The sequence below is a fragment of the Mustela erminea genome, chromosome 10 (genome assembly GCF_009829155.1).
Source record: "Mustela erminea isolate mMusErm1 chromosome 10, mMusErm1.Pri, whole genome shotgun sequence".
Taxonomy (NCBI): Eukaryota; Metazoa; Chordata; class Mammalia; order Carnivora; family Mustelidae; genus Mustela; species Mustela erminea.
Window position 1 is genome coordinate 84434133 of NC_045623.1, and position 22545 is coordinate 84456677.

The 22545-nt window shown below is 44.8% G+C and overlaps 1 protein-coding gene across 6 annotated transcripts in view; it reads left to right on the top strand.

Moving 5' to 3' along the window:
• Positions 1-22545, top strand: part of CSMD2 (CUB and Sushi multiple domains 2) — a 601873-nt gene that overhangs the window by 313934 nt on the left and 265394 nt on the right. For all 6 annotated transcript variants that reach the window (XM_032302441.1, XM_032302440.1, XM_032302436.1 and 3 more), the window contains exons 10-11: positions 4620-4741; positions 22210-22313. In XM_032302441.1, coding sequence (XP_032158332.1) covers positions 4620-4741; positions 22210-22313 — 226 coding nt within the window. The remainder of the gene's footprint in view (positions 1-4619; positions 4742-22209; positions 22314-22545) is intronic.

Genomic DNA, 22545 nt, shown 5'->3' on the forward strand with positions numbered 1-22545 from the left:
CTAATGATAAAGCTCCCATTTCTTACACTATTTGTATAAAGCATTGCAGTACGCATTTTCCATAATTTCTTTATAAGGAAAACGGCAATATTCACATTTTATGTTTGGCTCAAGCTTGGAATGGTCAGCCTTCTTGCCCAAGGGTACAAAGCTCATGGGTTGAGGGGGAATTCAAACCCTGACTCCAAAGGCTGTCTATCCTACTCAAAAATGGCACCTGGGCAGCCTTTGGAGTTAATATACTGGATGGAACCACATAGAACAACACCCTCTTCCGCACTTTTTGGCAACTTTTATTTTTGTTTAATTGTAAACTCGCAATTTACAGGAAAGGTGCGAAGAACTATACACTCTTTACCCAGATTTAAACAACTAATTTTGAGGACTTAATGAACAAGAAGGAAGCTGAGAAGGATCATTCAGAGAAGTAGAAGAAGAGCCAAGAGACACCATAGAAGCCAACAAATGTGAATTTCACAGAGAAGGATCAGTAGAATCAGGTCCTCCAGAGAGTTCAAGTGCAGCAAAGAGTAGAAAGTAACCACAGGAGTGAAGTGGCTCAACTGAGTGGCAAATGTTTGAAGTTACCTCTGTAAGAAATTGTCAAGGAAACTGAATAAAGACAAGGGAGAAGGCTGACCTGAGCTGAAGCTTCAATTACTATGGAAACTATGAAGCTATGTGGTAGAATTCATCAATGGCAAACATAAGAGTGTTGAGGGTATAAGGATATTGGTAAGGGTCTTGAAGTCCAGACTGGGTAGTGAAGGAAGAGCCAGGTAGAGATCAATGGGCAGGGTGAAATGAGGGAGACAGAGGGCTAGAGAAGCCTATGTTTTGGACAGCAGGTACCTTGAAACCAAGTCACTCTGCTGGGTACAGAGGCAGAAGGGCAAAGAGTGGGATAACAGAGTTTAAGATCTCATAGGTGGACTCTCATAAGTCCCAGAACAGCAAGCCCTCACTATGCTCATGGACATGGTTGACCTTGGGCAAGAGTACCAGATCTCATGAGGAGAGCTGGCCTCTGAAAGGTGAAGGAGCCATCTCTCTGTTGGAACCAGAAGGGAAGGAGTAGATGAGCACTTAAGCAGATAGGAATTCAGATCTGGGAGATGGAAAAGAGGGTGTGCCCACCAGATGTCCTTTGTGTCATCCACAGGACTGAAGCAAGATCATCAACTGAGAGTGAGGAGAGGCAAGGGGAAGGGTGAGAGGTCTGGGGGCATGGAGAGGGTATTTGTCTTTGAGCAGAGCATAGAGGTAAATGGCAGAGTCACTGGGTAGTATCTAGGATTCTTTGAGGTGGGTAATCATGAATTTATAGTGGTGTCACTCTTTCTACTCGTGTGACTTTTTTCTAGCAAATCTTGACTCTATGGGGGCAGGCCTGGAGAATGTAGGTTGAGGGGTTCATCCATGATTGCTGTCACCCAGGCTGATGAAAGGAAAAGGGAGCAAGAGACTTGGGTAGATTTGTAAGAAAATGATCAAAGTGGTGGCCTATGAGATCTAAGTTGGATAAGTATAGAAGAGAGGAAGGGGAACTTACAGCTAAAGAGACAACATTGGTGTCAGTGGGGTGAGGTCTCAATGAAGATCAAAAGAGAGTTCCTCTGGGGGTTTTCAGCTAACATTTGTGGAAGGAGATACTGGGAGGCAGGAGAAAACCCTCCACTGCTGAGGACAGCAGGGAACATACTTGCTTGAGTGGGGAGAAGGAGCCAGCCTTCCGTCCAGGCAGGAGTTGGGAGTGGGAGGTTCTGAAAGATGTTGCAGCTACTAATTCAGGTTTGTGTGTCTTAGAACTGGTGATGGGGACATGGTTCAAGAGGCCTAGGGAAGGGGCGAGGAGGGAGGTCAGGAGCAGGAGAGGCGAGGGAAGGCAGCATGGAAGAGAGTGGGAATAAGACTTGGGGAGGAGGGAGAAGACCAGAGGCACTTGCATCTGGAACTGCTCGCTTTCTGGTGCCAAGCTGTTTCCATGCCAGAACTGGCTGTGGGTCCCCGTGGTGTCTCCTGAAGGTCCCCTGGGTTGCTGTCTGCAGAGCTTAGGCATGAAAGGTACTGGAAAAGTCTCTCCTAGAAGTTATCCAGAAGAACATTTGTTGGGAAAAGGCAAATAGAGAAACACAAGCATGTGTTTAGTCATTTATTCAGACGTTGTCTGAGTACCTTCCATTTTGCTAGTCTGTGTGGGTGGCATCGATGAGCTATCCACCCACTAGTGGGATCCCAGGGACTGGCTGCTCAAGGGATGTCTGTCTGTCCACAGAAACCTCTGACCCTACCCAGACAGCAGAGGCAAAAAGCGGTGCTCCGTTTTGGTTTTATTTATTTATTTATTAAGATTTCATTTATTTGGCAGACAGAAATCACAAGTAGAGAGGCAGGCAGAGAGGGAGGGGGAAGCAGGCTCCCCACCGAGCAGAGAGTCTGATGTGGGGCTCGACCCCAGGACCCCAGGATAATGACCCAAACCGAAGGCAGAGGCTTTAACCCACTGAGCCACCCAGGCACCCCTGGTGCTCCTTTTTAAACCTATTTTAAAGTGCCCCATGTTAACTGCATACACGCTGTACTATTTTATGTATGCCCCTCAAAGCCCTTCAAGTGGTAAATGCCTTTTTGACCTGTTCTAATGACCTTCAGCATGTTTCGACAATGCAAATACCAGCTAATTTTTAGAAACAAGTGTGAGATGAATTGATTCTGGAGGTGAGGACCTTTAAGGCAGCAAAACCTGACCTTCCAGAAGAGGTATAAATGGTGCTTGTGAATATTTGGAGGAATTCCCTGCAGGGCTAGGGTTCTGAATCCACAAGTCCCCTTTGCAAAGGTGGGTGAGATCATGGTTTTGGTTTTGATGGTCTTTTTCTAACTTGCATACTAATGTCACTACCCCCATTTTACAGACGGTGAAATCAGAGAGGCTTTCCAGCTTAACCAGCAAATGGCTTTCAAATACAGAAGGCTGAGCTGGTAAACCCCACAGCCTATGCTCTCCTTACCATGGTGAGCTGCCTTCAGGCCCACTTGACTACTTGACTGTATCAAGTACAGTCTGAATCTTAGAGTTTCCCAGCACAGAATTATAGGCACAGTCAGTTGTACATGAAGGGAACAGAGGAAAGGGTTCGTCTAGGGCTTTTTTCAAACTTGACTCAACTGCCATTGGAGCTCCTGAGGGAGAAGATCTTTCAGGTGTAAGACTAGGGCCAGCCACCAGAAGGAACGTCCTTGCTGACAGTGTTGACCCAGTAGAGAAAGAGCAGTTGGGAGCCAGCAGCCTCTTACAAATAACCCTCTGAACGCTACTCTGCTTCATTGTGGCTGTTTCCACACCTGCTTCCCCACCTTCCCGCTGGCCCTTTCAAGAGGAGAGGTTGTGTCCTAGATATTTTTCTCTCCCCACATTCTTCCTGGCCCATAACAGTCACTCAATATATGTAGGAATGAGTGAGTGCAGGAACAAGTGTAGGAAATGAGCAGATTAATTATGGCCGGTGGCTGTGGAACCTGCTTCCCAGTTCCTCCAAGAAGGCTTTCCCAGGAAAGGTTTATCGTGGCCATTATCCACCTGCGGAGAGGAGCCCTAGGATGTTTTGCCCTATCAGAGGAAACTAGGTTTGACACCACTTTCATTTTATATACTTAAGCTTGTTGGGTTTGCTCACTATTTCTTTACTGTTAGGTACTTTGCCTACAATTAGGATAAATTGCCATGTGGGCAGCAACGGAACAGACTCCTAGAACTCTTTATTAAAATAGCTGAGCGCTAACACTGAAGAATGATATGGCCAGAACTAAAGAGCACGTTTTTAAAGAAGGCAAACACCTAGGTACAATGTAGTACCTTAACTGTTATCAATCACTACTTAATCTAATTAGTTTAGAAGCTATTTTAAAGAGCTTAATTAGATTAAGCTGTGATTGATAACACTTTATATCTACTTGAGTAGAGTACTTCTTCTAATTCACCTTGAATCTTTATGCTTCTAGTCAAAAGCCTGTTACAGACCTGTGCTGAGGGTGGAGAAGGAATTGGAAAGTACTTGATTGGCACTGAAATCACTCTGGGTGCCTGGCATCAGGGCTGAGCTGGGGGCCTTGACAGTGTCTTTGGGTGCAGGCATTCTGAAACCTCCTAGAGTGACTTTGACAAGGACATCCTGAGATTGTACTTCAGGAGGCTGAGAACAAATGGGGAAACATACAGGTCAGAAGAACAAGGGGTGAGAAGCTCAGTACTCCCATAGGTGCCTGGGACCTTCCTAGCTTTAGGTCTGCATGAGTACTACTGGCCCACACCATCCTGGGGGAGATGAGCTGCTCAATCACTGTGGAGTCGGGATAGGGAGTCTTGCTTAGCCTAACCATGGAAGTTCATCATTGCCTACAGAGCCGCAGGTGAGGACTTGTAGGTCTGCCTCTCTACCAGTGTTACCGGAATTTGACTTTCCTTTGAGGCTGCAGGGAACTGGGGAAGGAAATAAGAAGTAGTAATATCTGGGATGGGACTATACAGACTCCAGGCTCTTCTGGCTGGAAGTAGGAGGGGGGATGGGAACCGGATGTAGTCTAAACTAAGATGCTTGCCTTTCATCTCCTCCCTGCAGCCCGCATGTGTGATGCCCACCTTCGAGGCCCCTCGGGCATCATCACCTCCCCCAATTTCCCTATTCAGTATGACAACAATGCACACTGTGTGTGGATCATCACAGCACTCAACCCTGCCAAGGTAAGGCTCCTGGGGAAGATGGGGAATATCCTGTGGGCAGGTCTGGCTTGGGAACAGTTGGTTTCCAAGGGGTTTCAAACCCAGAACTTGGTGGTGGTAGATTCTCTGCGGGCTATTCTTAAAAATTGTGTTTTATTAAATTTCAGGTAGTTAAAAACATATTTGTAGAACATAAGTAAAATATAAAGAACATCAATACAACAAACAATTTCATAGTCATCTCCCAACTTAAGGGGAAAAAAAAATACATTTACCTTAGTGATGCATGTCCCTCAGCAACCCCATTCCATTTCCTATCCCTCAGGTACCTTGATTGTGTTACTTTTTGTTCCTCTGCTTTTCTTTATAGTTTGTGTGAAAATGTGTATCCTTAAAAATACATTGTTTAGTAATCCAGTATTTGAACTTCATAGAAACATATTCATATCATATATATTCTTAATCAACTTCACTCAAAATTATGCGCCTAAGATTTGTCTGTGGTGGTGTGTGTATTTTGCCCTGTTATATACGTCTCTTCACGTTATTTTACATTCAGTTTTTTCCTGCCCTTTTGTTCTCTCATAAATTTTATCTTGCCAAGATCCACAAAACAACCTGTTAGAATCTTTATTTTAATTATACAAAAACTACAGATCAATTAGAGAAGAACTGATACCTTTAGGATACTGAGTCTTCCCATCTATGAGTATGGTATATCTATTCCCTTAGGGCTGTCAGTAAACTTGTTTAATTTTTTTCCATTATAGATCTTGTTTGTTTCTTAATATATGTTCTTTTAGGTATCTTATATTTATTGTTACTGTTATAAATGATATCTTTTAAAATTTCATTTTCTCCCAAGTTCTTGATAGTATTTAGAGATGCAATTAATTTTTATTATCTGGTTTCTTAATACAGCAACTCATAATAATTTATCTGTGAATTACTTGGGGTTTCTATAAAGGACAAAGAATGATACTTTATTTCTTCCTTTCCAGTCCTTATGCCTTCTCTTTATTTTTTTCTTACCCTAATGTTCTGGCTAGACCCTCCAGTATAATGTCAATCACTGTGATGATGGTGGGCACACTTGTCATTGTTTGATGTTAAATAGAATGTTTTTATCATTAAGTATGATCTTTGCTGAAGTGTTTTTTTTTTTTTTTTTACTTATGGTTCCTTTCTGACTCTAGTTTTCTAAGTGCTTTTATTGTGAATAAATGTAGAGTTTTATCAAGCACCTTTCTATATCTGTTGATATCATTGTGATTTGCTCCTTAATTTTCTTAATGTGGTGAATTACATTGGTTGATTTTTCTAATGTTAAACCAACTTTTCATTCCTGGGATAAACCCAACTTGGCAATTTAGTATTAGATGCTTAAATAAGCATCTAAGTGTTATAAATGCTTATATTTGATTTGCTAATATGTTGTTTAGTGATTTGCTTCCATTTCGTTAGTGAGATTGGCCTTTTTTTTTTTTTTTCATATTACCCTTGCCAGATTTTCTTCAACAAGATATTGTTAGCCTCATAAAATGATTTGGCAAGTGTATCTTCTCTATCTATCCTATGAGGTTAGTAGTGGAGGTTGGAATAACTTTTACCTTAGAAATTTGGTGAAACTTTTCAGCAGAACTATTTGGATTTGGTGTTCCTTTGTTGGAAGATTTCAAACTATTGATTTAATACTTTTAATGACTAAAGGACTATTAGATTATCTTATTTTTCTCTTGAGTCCATTTTAGCAAGTTTTCAAATTTATTGGCATAAAGTTGTGTATAAGATCTCTTGCTATATATATTTTATTCCCTCTTTTATTTGTAATTTTGTATCTCTTTAATCAATATTGCCAGAAGTTTCACATTTGTTATTCTTTGCAAAGAACCATTTTTAGTTTTGTGAATATTTCTTTTGATATATTTACTTTTTACTTTACCAATTTCTTTCCTTCTGTTATACGGGGTATACTCTGGGTTTGTTCTGGGTATATACATATACATACTGGGGATGGGATGTTCTGGGTTTAGGATGCTTTTTTAACATCCTAACTTTGATGCTTAATTCATTATTTTTCAATCATATTTAAGCATCTAAGGCTACAAATTTCCCTCTGAGAAATATTTGGCTACATTCCCACAAATTTTACAGGTAATATTTCTCTTATCCTTCAGTTCTGAATATTTTCCAATTCCATTATTCCTTTATCTTTCAACAGTGGGTTTTGTTTGTTTGTTTGTTTTAATATTTCTTAATTTCCAAATAGAGGATTTTTCTGGCTCTCTTTTTGTTATTGATCTAAAGCTTGTGGTCAGAGAATATTGTTTGTATTTGAATCATTTGAAATTGGTCAAGATTTTTAGGATCAGGAATGTTTTTAGGATCAAGAATGTCATTTTTCACATATATTCCTTGTGTGTCTGAAAAAATAAGTTGTACTTTGCAGTTTTTGTGTTCTAATATCTTCATTGTATCAACCTTGCTAATTGTGCTTATATCTTTTATATCTTCATTGTTTTGCCTTCTTTATCAAGAGAGGGCATATTAAAATCTCCCACTATGATGGTGGTTTGCCTAATATTCCTTGAAGTTCTGTCAATTTTTGCCTTATATATTTTGAGACTGTTATTAGAGCATGCAAGTTGAGAATTTTATATCTTGCTGGTGAACTGAACTTTTTCAAAAATAGTTATTTAATGACTCTTTTTACCTGAAGTAATGTTTTTGACCCTAAAGCTTTTACTACCAATTGTTCCATCAGGGTTTTTTTTGTTTGTTTTTTGTTTTGGTTTAATAAACCATTCGTGTTCTCTTGCTTTCAACATTTCTATTTCTTATGCTTTATATATGTCTTGTGTATAGCTGGATTTTTAAAAATCTCCTCTGACAATTCATCCTTCAACTGGAAAATTATACCATTTAAATTATACTATCATTTGTATTTTTTAGGGTTACCCTATATGTCTAGTGTTAATATGCATACTTAGCAAAGTCCAATGTAAGTAGTAATTTTATGTTCCCCCTAAAAAGTCAGAGGTCTTAGAACACTGACTTTAATTACTCCTTCCCAATTCGTACTCTATGGTATGTGTATTTTCATGTTGCCTTTCTCTTGATCACAAGTAATTATTGCTCTTGTTTAATAAAACTAATGTCCATTTAGATTTACTCACACATTTACTGTTTTGTTCACTATTTCTTCTTGCATATTAGCCCTTCTTTTGGAATTACTTTCTTTCTGTCCAAAATACATGCTTTAGAATTTATTTTCATGTTAATGACAAACTTTCTTAGTTCTTGTTTGTTTTAAAATGTCTGTTCTTCCCTTGTTATTGAAGGAACACTGCTATTCACTAAGTATTTGATTCTTGTTTGATAATTGTGTTCTCTCTGTACATGGAAATGTTATACCAATGTCTTCTAGCTCCTATTGTTGCTGTAAGTTTATTGTCATTCCTTTGTATGATATTCTTCTGGCTGCTTTTATGGCCTTTTCCTTGTCTTTATTGCTCTGCAGTTTCACAATCAAGTGTCTAGTTCTGGGTATCTTGGCATTCATCCTGATTGACTTCATTAAGCTCTGGGATCTGTAGATTATATCTTTCATTGGTTTGGGGAAATTTTTAGCCATTGTCTTTTCAACTGTTTTCTCTTCTTTATTCTTCTCTGCTCCTGAACACCTGACAGGACATGTTAATCTTTCTCACTTCATCTTCTGTGTTTCTTAACTTATATAATTTTCTCTCATTCTTTTCACTATTTATCTGAGTTACATCTAACCTCTGTTGAATTCATTCACTGAAGATTTATCTTAATTTCAAATAGCACCATTCATATTTTATGAGATCCTATTTGTTTTTTTTTTAAGATTTTATTTATTTGTCAGAGAGAGAGAGTGAGCACAGGCAGACAGAATGGCAGGCAGAGACAGAGGGGGAAGCAGCCTCCCTGCCGAGCAAGGAGCCTGCCGATGTGGGACTCGATCCCAGGACACTGGGATCACGACCTGAGCCGAAGGCAGCTGTTTAACCAACTGAGCCACCCAGGTGTCCCCTATTTGGTTTTTTTAAAAAAGTGTTCTTGATCATATTTTATAGTACTTTGCCTCCTACTCATATGTTCCTTAATTCTTTATGTTAAACGTATTTATTTTATATTCTGTATCTGTTAATCCCAATATCTGAAGTCTTTGCAAGTTTGATTCTGTTGTCTGTTGTTTCTCACTTCTTGCCCCCCAGAGCCATGTTTCCTTCCTTGTCCTGTCTGTAATTCTTGACTATGTGGTTAGAGGCATAAGCTTTTTCTGTGAGACTTCTTTGAGAGCTGGGTAGAGGTGGTTTCTCCCAGAGAGAGTTTACATTTGCTTCTTCCCAGTGCCTGGGGGCATTATCAGTCAGAAACTTCTCATACTAAATTCTCGGTATGAAGGTTTCAACCCACACAAGTAATGTGCAAACATGTGAATGCAAACTTATTATGAAAGGGTCTCAGGGGAAGTTTTCTGTTTGCTGTACACTCAGTGTCAAGGTCTCAGATAAGTAATCACCCTCCAGATCCACTCAGAGGGCAGTTAGTGGCAGATGAGAAGGAAGGCAGTCTTACTTCTCACTAACCCTCACACTATGGGTGCAGCTTTAATTAGCCCAACTGTATTCAGGGATGTCATACTACAGTCCCCACTTTTGTGGGTCCTGACCCTTGTCTACTGTACCCTTTTCTCCACAAGGCTCTGAAAGCCAGAGCTCTACTTCACCAGTTTTTAAAAATGCACTCAAAGCCAAGGCCAGCTTCCTGCTCTGAGTCACAGGATTTGGACTCTGAGTATTCTTACTTTATTAGTCTGCCCAGACTGTCTTAACAAAACAAAATAGTGTGGCCTTAACAAGGGGCATTTATATTCTCACAGTTCTGGAAGCTAGAAGTTCACAATCAAGGTGCCAGAAAATTTATTTTCTGGTGAAGCCTCTTCCTAGCCTATAGATGGCCTCCTTCTGACATGGCCTTTCCTCTGTATACACCCAGAGAGAGAAACTCTCTGGTGTCTTCTGCTCCTCTTAGAAGGACACCAATCCCATCGGATTAGGGCTCCACCCTATGACCTCATTTAACTTTAATTACCTCTGTTAAGGTCCCATCTCCAAATCCCATCACACTGGAGGTTAAGGTTTTAAGAACCAAGACTGAAGAATCATATCTTCCTTCCTGCAGACATCAGGGAAGATGCATAATGTGGTCCTAATCCTAGTCACTGACCCACAGGCGAGATACAGGTGTGTCTGAGGACTGCATGTCCAATCACCCTTGTAAATGTGCTCCTCAGTGAAAAGCCTAGTCTCTCCAAGTTCACAGTATTTCTTATGAGATGAGCACTCACTCATTCATTGACTATAGATATGATCTCTGCCCTTGAGGAACATGTACAAAGGAAAGATGACAGGCACTTAAATAAAAAACTAGAGTATGGGTAAATGCTGATGGAGGAGTGTCCAGTTTGCTGTCTTAGAAAATATTGGAAGGGGCCACTAACTGGAATGTCAGGGAACTTTTCACATTCGAGCAGGGTCTGCAAGGATGAGTAGGCTTGGAAATCCGTATCTGAGTGGATGCATGTGCAAAGGCACTGAGGTTTAGAACAACCTCTCAGAACTAAAAGGAATTCAACATGTCTGGGTCAAGATGAGGATGGAAAGTTCACTGGACCCAGATCATATGGAACCTATATGCTCAGTATAGAGGCTTGGGTTTTGTCCTGAAACAGATTTTTAAGAGCAGAAATGTTAAATTATTAGTAGTAACAACAATAGTTATGTCTTACTGTATGCATGTCATATGCCATACAGTAGAGAAGGCTGAACTAAGCCTTCTCTATAACTGATTTTATTTCATTCTCTTCATAGCACAATTAATTAGGTGGTAAGAAACCCACATGATAGATGAGGAAACTGAATCATGGATAGATTAATGGGTAGGAAACTGAGCCACTGTCATAGCCAATAAGTAACAGCACCAGGATTTAAACCCAGTCTTTGTGGTTCTACTGCCCATGCTTTCACCAGTTGAACTATGCTGCTGGATGGAACAAGGTCCCAGGAAAAATGGGAGGGCATGGGACTGACAGCACTGAGATCAGCCTTGGAAAAGATGAGGGTCATCCTTTCTTCTGAACAAGAGCAATATCAGGAAGGTCTGAATTTTTGAAATGATTCTGGCAGCAGTGGAGAGGATTTCAGAGGGATCCTGGAAGGAACAAGACCAGTTAGGAGGCAGAAACAGTTACCCAAGTAAGAAAAATGGGGACAATCACCAAGGTTTTGGAAACATGGAGGGGAGAGAGATTTAAGAGAACTGTAGGGGATGGAATGCAACTTGGTGACTGACTGGATGTGAGGATGGAGGGAGGAGGAAGGTCTTATCCAACATTGTATCCCAGGTGACCAGCACAGTGCCTGGCACATAGTGGACACAAGGAAAACATTGATTCAGTGAGCAAATGAATGATGTGCAATACTTTCTGACTTTGACCAATGGGAGGCTTTAAAAGGAAATGGAAAGGGAGAGACATGCTTTACAGGGTCAAGAGGAAAACATGGTATATTTGAAGTGGCTGTGTTTCATGCAGTGACATTTAGATGTTACCCAGTTGGAAACTGGGTAAATCCGCGTTTAATAGAGAGATTGAGTGTTACCTCCTCAACACTTGGGTGAGAATAGAAGCCTAACGAGTAGACAACACTTCCTGAAGAAAACAAAGAGAAGAGGAAGATTCCGAATGGATCTGGAAACACCACCCTTAGAGAGAAAAGAAATCCAGTCTAAGACACAGAGGAAGTACAGCGTAAGGTAGGAGGAGAATCATGCCACAGAAGGAGAAAGTTTCCAACCAGAATATGTCTGACAATGGTGGTAAGAAGCAACTGTTGCTGGTAAAGGACAGAAAAGAAACCATTGGCTTTGGCTTTGAAAGAGAACCTTTCAGTGAAGCTTTGAGGGCAGAAACAGCCACAAGATGAGGAGAGAATGGGCAGGAAAGGAGGCTCTAGGAGTAAGGAGTCCAGACAGCCACTCTGACAAGTTTCAAGGTGATGTGAAGGAAGGAGCAAGAGCATGAGAGGGAGGTAAAGTGGACAGAAAGCTTAGGGCTACTTAGAGTGTTTGTTTAGAATGTTGGAAACTGGAGTATGTTTGCAGGCTAAGGGCAGAGCAGGTGAAGAGGAAGAGGGTGAGGTTGTAGGAGGATCTGAAGTAAGTGAGAGTCACTTGGGACTGAGAATGCAGGGACTATCTTGCACGGAACAGGAGAAGAAGGATGGTACTAGGAGGAGAAGCTGGGGTTTGCCTGCAAGCATGCACAGCAGGACAAATGTCTGCCCCTCCTTATGATCCTGAGATGATTACTCATCCCAGGCACCTGGATATCCGTGGACATGAGGACTCTTGCTAGAATTCCATCCTCCTTGTAGGACCTCTGTGGGCTGAGCTTGAGAGGGAGCTGTGAATGTTCCAGTAACTAGGGCCCCCCAAGGGTTATAAGAATGTCCAAAGAGAAACGAAATTCTCTGGTGTAGAAATGGCCAAGAATATGTCAAGATACCAGCATTGACTGAATACATATGGACCACGCAGCAACACATTGTGAGGATAAGAACTTAACAGTCTTAATGGGGTGGCAGGTGAGGGTTATGTCTCTACTCAGTAAACTAAGAATGAAGCAATTAAAAAATACCCAGGCCATCCTCTTGGAACCTTGGCAGATTCAGGGAGAAGAAAGAAGGCTCAGAGCAAGTGAAGTTGGCCCACTCCGAGTGGCTCCACATTCTCCCTTTGATTGAGATGTCCTTGAAAAATGTAAGCCCCACCTTGGCCATTTGGGCTATCTTAGTCCTTAGAGTCATTCTACTCACAATACTATTTCTTTTTTTTCTTTTTTTTAATTTTTTAAATTTATTTTCAGCGTAACGGTATTCATTGTTTTTTGCACCACACCCAGTGCTCCATGCAATTGATGGCCTCTCCAATACCCACCACCTGGTTCCCCCAACCTCCCACCCCCCACCTCTTCAAAACCCTCAGATTGTTTTCAGATGGCTATCAGACACATGAAAAAATGTTCATCATCACTAGCCATCAGGGAGATTCAAATTAAAACCACATTGAGATACCACCTTACACCAGTTAGAATGGCCAGAATTAGCAAGACAGGAAACAACATGTGTTGAAGAGAATGTGGAGAAAGGGGAACCCTCTTACACTGTTGATGGGAATGCAAGTTGGTGCAGCCTCTTTGGAGAACAGTGTGGAGATTCCTCAAGAAATTAAAAATAGAACTTCCCTATGACCCTGCAATTGCACTCCTGGGTATTTACCCCAAAGATACAGATGACGTGAAAAGAAGGGCCATCTGTACCCCAATGTTTATAAGAGCAGTGGCCACGGTCGCCAAACTGTGGAAAGAACCAAGATGCCCTTCAACGGACGAATGAATAAGGAAGATGTGGCCCAAGTACACTATGGAGTATTATGCCTCCATCAGAAAGGATGAATACCCAACTTTTGTAGCAACATGGACGGGACTGGAAGAAATGATGCCGAGTGAAATAAGTCAAGCAGAGAGAGTCAATTATCATATGGTTTCACTTATTTGTGGAGCATAACAAATAGCATGGAGGACAAGGGGAGTTAGAGAGGAGAAGGGAGTTGAGGGAAATTGGAAGGGGAGGTGAACCATGAGAGACTATGGACTCTGAAAAACAGTACTATTTCTAATCTTCAGAAATACCTGGAGAGAACTTAAGACACAAATTCCAGAACTCTTTCCTCCAAGATAGGATTCTGTGGATCTGGGATGGGTGCCTGGAGCCATACCTTGAAAGGGCATGCTGGTGGCTGTGACCAGCCAAGCTTGTGTGCTAAACAACAATCCCCTTGCCTCACAGCAAAGCACACAGAGGGACTCCCCTCCTAGTCCCCCACTCAGGCAGCCCTGGCTTCAACCATGCTGAACTCCTGGTTCATAGACACATGCAGTCCTTTCAGACACCAGTCCCAGTGTGCCTTCCCTTCCCCTCTAGGCAAGTTTCTGTCCCTCTTTGACACACAGTCCAAATACCTCCTCTTCTGAGAAGCCCTCTTAATTTCACCAGGTCTTGGTTCTTCCTCCATTCCTACAGCATTGCATCAGCACCTTTTGTCTGTGTATGTATCATGTCACACTGGGTTTAGACTCTCCTTCCCGCACAGCCCAAGAGCACCCTGAAAGCAGGAACAGTGCTTGGCACAGGAGGAACATGGCAGATGTTTGAATACATTAATGATTGACAGAGGAGCTCTGTCCCCATGTCAGATAGCTCCTCAGGTGTAGCCCTGCCCCCATGGGGCCCTGGGGCTGACTCCTGTCAGAACCTCTCACCTGGGCTTCCCAGAAGACACACTGATGGAATTTCTGCAGTCAGAACTGAAGCCCAGACTCGTGTCCTACCTGCACACATCTGCCTTTCTTTTGCAGCTCCTCAGTATGAACTTGAGACCTATATATAATCTGATTTGTATGTGAACCTCGCTGGGTTTGAGCAGGAAAGTCTATCCACCTATACAAGAGAAGAAGTAAAAGCAAGGCAGATGGGGGGTTGGCGAGGAAGAGTAGGGGAGGAGGGCATGGACCTGAGAGAGAAAGAAAAGCTCATTTCATGAACTTCAAAGCCAAAGATAACAGGGTTGTTCTTTTTTCATTTATTTATTTTCAGCATAACAGTATCATTATTTTTTCACCACACCCAGTGCTCCATGCAATCCGTGCCCTCTATAATACCCACCACCTGGTGCCCCAACCTCCCCCCCCACCACTTCAAACCCCTCAGATTGTTTTTCAGAGTCCATAGTCTCTCATGATTCACCTCCCCTTCCAATTTACCCCAACCCCCTTCTCTCTAACTCCCCATGTCCTCCTTGCTTTTTGTTATGCTCCACAAATAAGTGAAACCATATGATAATTGACTCTCTCTGCTTGACTTATTTCACTCAGCATAATCTCTTCAGTCCCGTCCATGTTGCTACAAAAGTTGGGTATTCGTCCTTTCTGATGGAGGCATAATACTCCATAACAGGATTTTTTTTATTATTTCCTCCTCCGGGATAACCAGTGTCCCTCTTCCCTTTGTGCATCTGAAGAATTGGGAAATCTCTCTCTGGGCAAATGATCGCTTGCTAGTGAAAATGCCAGGAACACATTTGTTGGCCCATTTGCTCACTCAGTTATTCATTCAGCTAACATTGACTTGTGCCCACTCTGTGCTGGGCCTTGTCTGAGATGCTAGCTGGCCACCAGAGGACTTTCCTCTAAGTACCCCCAAGCCCATTCCTCATCACCCCTTAATGGCCTCCTCCAAGTCCTCAACCTGATTCTGTTCCTCTCACAATTGTCCTCACCTCACATCACCTCTGGGCATTCCTCTCTCCCCACACCTGGCTGTGATCTTGGTATCCTCACACCCCCTCTTCTGTTCTTGAAGGCAAGCCCTGGTCCTCCTCTAGCCAGGACTTTCTGTGGCCCTCATATTGTTCCATCTGTTTGCTTCCCTGACTCCAGCACCCATCACACTCTATGGTGTTTTCCATAGACTCATGCATCTCCTCTTCTAGACTGTGGGATCTCTCAGAGCAGTGGCCATGTTTAACTTGCCTATTGTTGCCTCTCCAAAACCCAGCACCTGGCAAGTGTATTTTAACTATTGAATGACTACATGAATAAATGAAATCATCAGTCAGTGAGTGAAAGAGCCAATGAATGGATGAACAGGTTTACTACTCTCCTAACTTAAGGGGCCATATAATAACAGTGTATAAGCCAGATGTGGCCCAAGGGCCATGGTTCTCCAACCCCTGAAAATTCCAGAACATCTGAAAGTTTTCCGTCTCTGCCCTGAGCTTTCTTTCCCAGCCTCCTCAAGGGTGCTGGAGGCTGTCGTGTTTTAACTCCTGAGGTTAAGGTCAGCCTTCCCACTGGCCTCCCCTCCTCCCCACACTGGACCTCAGCAAGGTCCAGCCAGGAATCATTATGCAGGCTGTGCCCAAGAAAAGAATATTCCCTTCCTTTCATGGAGCTAATGGTCAAACTGACAGCAGAATTCATAAGCCAAGGCTGGTTCAGCCAAGGTCAGCCCTCAGGGGCTCAGAGAAGTGCTCTGAGGAGGAAAAGGGGAAATGAGACTAGGGCAGAGCATTGTAGAATGGAGCTCTAACTAGCTAGGAAAGCCATTTCAGCCTAGGTTGTCCTTGCCAAGGTGCTAAGCTTTATCCTGATGGAAAGATGAAAAGTCTTTCTTCAGAACCTGTAGCTCTTAGGCTGTGATTGGCTATGAACCTCAGAAAATGCCTCAACAGAAGCTGAAACAAAACACAGTTTATTTTCCCATATACCAAAGGTCCAGAGGTGAGGAGTCCAGGGCTGGTTTAGCAGTTCCTTCAGTGTCTCCAGCACCTTCGGGTTTTCCCTCTGCCATTCTCTGTGTGCCATTCTCTCTTCTCATGATCACAAGAAGGCTGCTCCAGCTCAGTCCCCACATGTGCATTCCAGGAAAGGAAGGAGAAAGAGGTAGGAAAATCCCATGAGGGCTCTTCAGCTGTGTGTCATTGCCCAGAACCCACTACTTAGCTGTCCTTAGCTCTGAGGTTAGCTAAGTATGTTGTCTCTCTCCAAACTCAGAGTTCTGTTAAATATGGATTAAAAAAGGGAGAGACATTGAAAAAAACCACTGTCCATGTCTGTCACAGAATACCAAAACATGAACTAGATCAGAAGGAACTGCTTTGGTAAGAGCAGGGCTGTACTGACTCTGGCTCCTGCTCTCCCTTGGTTCATGGCTGCTTAGGTAACTTTATGTAACTTTGGGGTACCTGGGAACCCAGTTTGAATCTCGCTCTATGCCAGAGGTCAGCAAACCTTTTCTGTAAAGAGCCAGATAATAAATATTTTAGGCTTTGAAGACCATGCGAAGTTTTTGTTACACATTTTTCTTTGTAGTGCTTTGTTTTTTTTAAACCTTTAAAAATGTAACGCTTCCTAACTCAAGGGACCATATAATAAGAGTCCATAAACCAGATGTGGCCCAAGGGCCGTGGTTCTCCAACCCCTGCTCTAAAGGATCCTGGGGCACAGAGTTTGGGTACAGAGTGAAGGATGGCAGCAGAGACTGGGAGCCCAACAAGGAGGCTCTTAGAAAAATTCAGTCTCTGGACAAAACTGTCTCAGGTTAGGTCTTTGGGACTCCAGCTTCAAAAAAAAAAAAAAAAAATGCCTGTGAGCTGTCAGATTCTCTGCAGCCTCCCCAAGACATTGGGCACAGGCTGGCAGGCCCAGGATCTCAGTCCTTTGGGTGATCTCGGGCAGTGTTCGGGAAGCAAGGGCTGTCTCCAGGATCCAGGGAGGGCACTCCCTTTGGTGTTGCTCCCATCCCCCACTGTTCCAGGAAGGCAGCTATATGCTGAGGCTATGGTCTCCAGACCCCTGGCCCTGGCCCACCCCCCATCCCCACACTGTGCACCAAACACAAGCTCAGGCTCCCTCGAAGCCCTCCTGCCTTTCCCAGGCCTGGAAGTAGCCTCCTGGCAAGTCTCCCTGCCAACAGTTCTCCCTTCCATGCTGAGGTGTAGCTTCCCCTCGTCTTCACCATCAAGTCCAGCCCATCCATTCAGGCCCGCCAGGTATAAGCCAACTACAGACTCAGCCAGGCTGTTCTCACCCTCCACCCCCTCCTGCTCCAGCTGCCTGCCCTACTCTTTGCTCCCAGTTCACCGCTCATCACATCTCCTGCACGGAACCCCCACCCTTCTCCATCCTGTGAGGCCCAGCGCACCCACCTCCTCCACATACCCCCTCTCGTCTCCCCCTTCTTTGTGATCCCCAGCACTCACTGTCTGCCCCATGCTCTCAGCTTTGGGATTCTGTTCTACATTGCTAGGTAAGTGAGATAACTTCTGGGGAACAGCTGGCTCGGTGCTTGGCACATGGCAGATGCTCAGTAATTACATCCTAAATGATGGGTTCATTTATCCCTTTATCTGATGGGTATAAATTGGGTATCTGAGCCATGTACAAATATGCCTCTTTGATCATGCCTATTTCATGTGCTGCCACTCTCCTTGCCTCAGAAAGACACTTTGCGAGTTTGATTGATCTGCATGTCAGTTAATGAGTCATTATAGGTTCCTGCCTTTAAACAAAGGCCAAAGAGAGGAGAAAAAAAAAAAATGAAAGCATCAGTACATGGTGCACGGGGGGACTGTCCCAACATTGCAATGTTATGTCTGTCATATAGTCTACTTGGTGTAATTAGCCCCTGCGTTAGGGTCAGAGGCTCTAAAATGTTGTTCACATCAATGGCTGCTCTGACCAGTGATGTGAATCATTTTATGGCTCTGGGTTCTGGCCTTCAAAGCAGTATTTTCCCATTATAGACATAATAATCCCACACTCCCTCTTTTGGAGGTGGCTCGCTGAGCCAGTATCCTCTGCCCCGAGGCTGGCTGCAAGGGGGTCATGGTGGCAAGAGGGTGCCTCCAGGACCATCACTCCCTGCAGAGACCAGGCCCCTCCTCCTGCAGAAGGCACTGCACCCTTGCACTATTTTATACGCATCAAGTGTTTGCCAGGCTGCTGGGATTCAGCAAAAGAGCTTAGGGAAGGTTTGAGAGGGTCAGTTGTGGTCCCTACCTGGTGGAACTGAGACCTCGCTAGAGCTGCTATGAGGCAGTGAGTGGCAAAGAGCCTGGCCTCTGGCTGCTGGTGAGGCCCAGTTCTACCACTCAGCTGTGTGATCTTAGGCAAGTGGCGTAATAACATCTCTGTGCCTGGGCTTTTCCATTTGTAAAATGGAGGTATTTGTAGTTGCGGTTGTTGTGAGTTTCCCTGAACTGATGTATCCTAACTGCCCCAAACAGTGTCGAGCATGTGGTAGAGGGTCCATGCTTGTAAGAGAACTTGATCAAGAACTATGATTAAGAGTCTCAAAGAATCTCGTCGACTGGGAGTCAGCAGGCTTGCCCCTCTGGGCTCAAACCAGTTCATTGCTTGATTTTGTAAATTGTGTGCATGCTGTCTATGGCTACGTTCATGCTACAGCAGCAAAGGTGTCTGCACAGGGCAAAATAATTACTCTCTGGGCCTTTACAGAAATGGTTTGCCAGTCTTTGTTCTAGATGGTAACTCTGGTGGGGGACCGAGGGCCTAGCCATTGTTCCATGCAGGAAAACCAGAAACGATTTGGAAAACATTCTCTGGTTCAGCACTAAGTCCCTGGGCTGTGGCTGGTACAGTGACAGGCAGGGGCATCAGAGGCAGGAAAACCTGGTCCCTACTCCCCCTACCCCCCGAGAAGTTCCTGGAGTAGTGGAGGAGCGGGTAAACAGATTAGTACCAGGGCGGTAGATAAATGCGGACCCAGAGGTGAAGGAGGGGTATGGGAGCACCTGGTGAAGACAGGGCCTGGGGGAAGAGACGTTGCTAGCAGAGCCAGCAGGGAAGGAGGGGTCTGTGCAAACCACAGTTGGAACTGGCTAGTATGAGGGGGTACCCAGGAGCTCAGGGAGCCACACTGACTTGCAATGGGGAGGGCCGCAGGGAGCAGATACACTGGGCCGCTCAGTGTATGTCTGGCTTAGAGATGGTGATGTCAGGACAGGACCAGGGAGGGTGAGAGGGGAAGGAGATTCCAGGCCGAGCAGATGGCCCTGTGGTGATGCCGTGGGCCATCAGGGAGTGAGAGGGGTGAGCTGGCCTAAAATGGGACAACCACAGGGGTAAAGGCATCCCCACTCACTGCTGACTGTTCTGTGCCATTCCTCCTTCCTAACACACCCCAGCTGTTGCCTGCTGCAGGCCTACCTCCCCACTCCCCCATGTGACTGCCACAGCCCAGAGATCGCTCTCCTGGTTTCCCACCATCTCTCAGTGCTATTGCTCCGAAAACAAACATCATGCTTCATACCTTTGCTCACAACCCTTCCATCACTTCCCCTTGTCTTTAGGGCAAAGCCCAAATCATGACTGACAGGATGGACAGCCTTTCCTACTCTGCTCTTCCCACTTCCTCCCAGCACCAGCCTCCACTCCCCTCTGCGTTTAACCATTGCAGATCCAGGAGTCTGTGGATGAGTCATGCGTCCCACATGCGTGGGAGTCATGCGTCCCTTTGCCTGTTCACCTGCTCCTCCCTCTGCCTGGATGGCTCTCCCTTCCTTAACTGTTTAGTGAACTCCGGTTCATCTCCCAAACTCAGCCCTGGCTTCATTTCCTCTGGGAAGTATCCTTTAACCTTTCTTCCAACCAGTCCCACTCATCTCCTCTGCTATCCTGTTCTGTGCTCGCAGGTGTTCTTATACAGAGATGCTCATAAGAACGCCATGCCCAGTATGGAGGGGGCCTCGGACATGGCAGCTGGGCTGATGAACCAGAGTAGCAGACGGTGGCTTCTGAGGTCCCTGAGGGCACCGGGGGTAGGGCTGTACCAGCACCCTAGCAGTATGTGGGTTCCCATAGAGGAGGCCTTCACAACAGGGAACATCTATCCATAGAATTCTCTATTTCTTGAGCTGTACAACAGAACACAGAGTAACATCTTCAGCCTCCCCACTGGGAGATGGAATCTCTTCATCACACTGGAGCTGCAGATGAGTGGATAGAGAAGATGTGGACAATGTCTGCAGTGGAGTATTACTCACCCCTTAAAAAGAATGTCATCTTGCTATTTGTAAGGACATAGGTGGATCTAGAGAGTATACTACTGAGCAAAACAAGTCAGTCAGAGGAAGACTATACCATGTGATTTCATTTATACATGGAATTCAAGACACGAAACAATCATAGGGTGAGAAAAAAGAGAGGCAAACCAAGAAACAGACTCTTAGTTCTAGAGAACTGCCTGATGGTTACCAGAAGCGGGGGAGGGGGGAAATAGGGGATGGGATTGAGGGGCACCCTTGCTATGCTGACCACTGGGTATTTTATGGAAGTGTGGTATCACTGTATTGTATCCCTAAAACTAATATTACTCTGAATGTTCACTAACTGGAATTTAAATAAAAACTTAAAAAAAAAAAAAAAAACGGAACAGGCAAAAAGAAGCCCAGAGTAGCCATTAGGAGTGGAGCCTCCCCGTGTCCCATCTTGTGCATGGCAATACCTCTCACTCTTCCAGGGACCCACAGGTCATCCTGAATCCCTCCCCGTCCCTTGGTCCCCACACCCACGCAGTCACAAAGCCCTGAACACTGCCAGGACCTGTCTATGTTTTCCATCCCCACCGCCTTCCTCTACTGCCCACCTAGACGGAGCTCTCCCTACCGCCTCTGGCCTCCCTCCTGCCACACCATTTTCCACACCAGACTGACATTTTTCTCAAACACTAATGTGCCACTGCCACTCACTTTTTGAAACTTTTCATAATGCCCCTGCCAAGATAAACCTCAACTCTTTGGGCCACGGGAGATTTTTAAGACCTTTCAGACTTAGCTCCAAGTAAATTTCTTAAGTTCTGGACCTTCCTGTGTCCCCTCCTTGCACTGAGGCCCAGCCACATTGTCCCCCAGAATGAAACAGCTAGCAGCTGTGCTCACTGTGCAGACCTTCCTTCAACAGATAACAAATACTCGTTCCGGAATGTCCCATTTCTGCCCAAACTCAGGCCCTATGCATCTGACTCTTCAGGACAGGTCCTTCCCTCTGCCAGCACCCCCTGTGGCCTGACTGTCTTCCGAAGCCTTCAGAACCCTCAGACAGCCCCCACCGCAGGCTCCATGAGCCCCCGGCTTCTCTGTGCACCTACAGCCGTCTTTGGAATACCTGCCACCTGGCAGAGGCTTGGTGGTTCTCAGCGTACGTTCTGTCTCCCCTGCTCACCAAGGGCAGAGGCTGTGCTCACTGTTGAGACCTGAAACGTGGTGGGTGCTTAGGAAATATTGTAGAAGGCAGAACTAAAATGAATTAAGAGAGAAGAATTTTGTTGAAACCTCCTTCCTGGACCATTCATTTATTCAATGAATAAACAAAAAAGGATAGAGAAAGGCAGGCAGAGGAGGGGCTAAAAGAAACTTCTGCAGGTCCCTGGGGGAAGGTAAGATGGCTGAGATTCCACATGTGGCCTAAAATATTGCCACGAAGTCCAGGGGGACTTCTATGCATTAAAGCATGAAGAGAGAATCTAATCTTCTCACAGGCAGCCAGATGTGCCTGATGTTGTCATGGCAGCCCCCAGAATTTGCCAGATGTGCTGTGAACATCTCTGGAAAACATCAGGGGACCCCAGAGGCTGTAAGACCTGGAGAGAAAGTTCACACTCCAAAAGGTGGTGTGGAAATGCTTCCTTTGGATCAGAGGCTGTGTGGGGTGGTGTCCCAGGGACCCTGGGCTTCGGAACCTAAGGAGGGAACTCCTCACAGCTGTATGAGTGTCTCCCGGCAGCCCCTGCCTGCTCCCTAACCCCATGATCCCTCCCCAGGTGATCAAGCTGGCCTTTGAGGACTTTGACTTGGAGAGGGGCTACGACACCCTGACGGTCGGGGACGGCGGGCAGGACGGGGACCAGAAAACTGTTCTCTACGTGTAAGTGAAGCAGGGCTCTGGTCCGGAGGGTGGGGAGCACATGGCCCTGGCCTAGGGGTGGTGGGATGGTACACTGCACCCTGTCTGGTCCCCAGGGTCACACCACATCAAGCCCAGGGGTGTGGTGGAAGGAAACAGCCCCTCTACTCTGGTGGAAGGAAACAGAGCCCTGGCCATATTCTCTCTAGGAAGTTCTAGGAGAAGTGGGCAGAAGGAACTGTTTCTCAGGGAG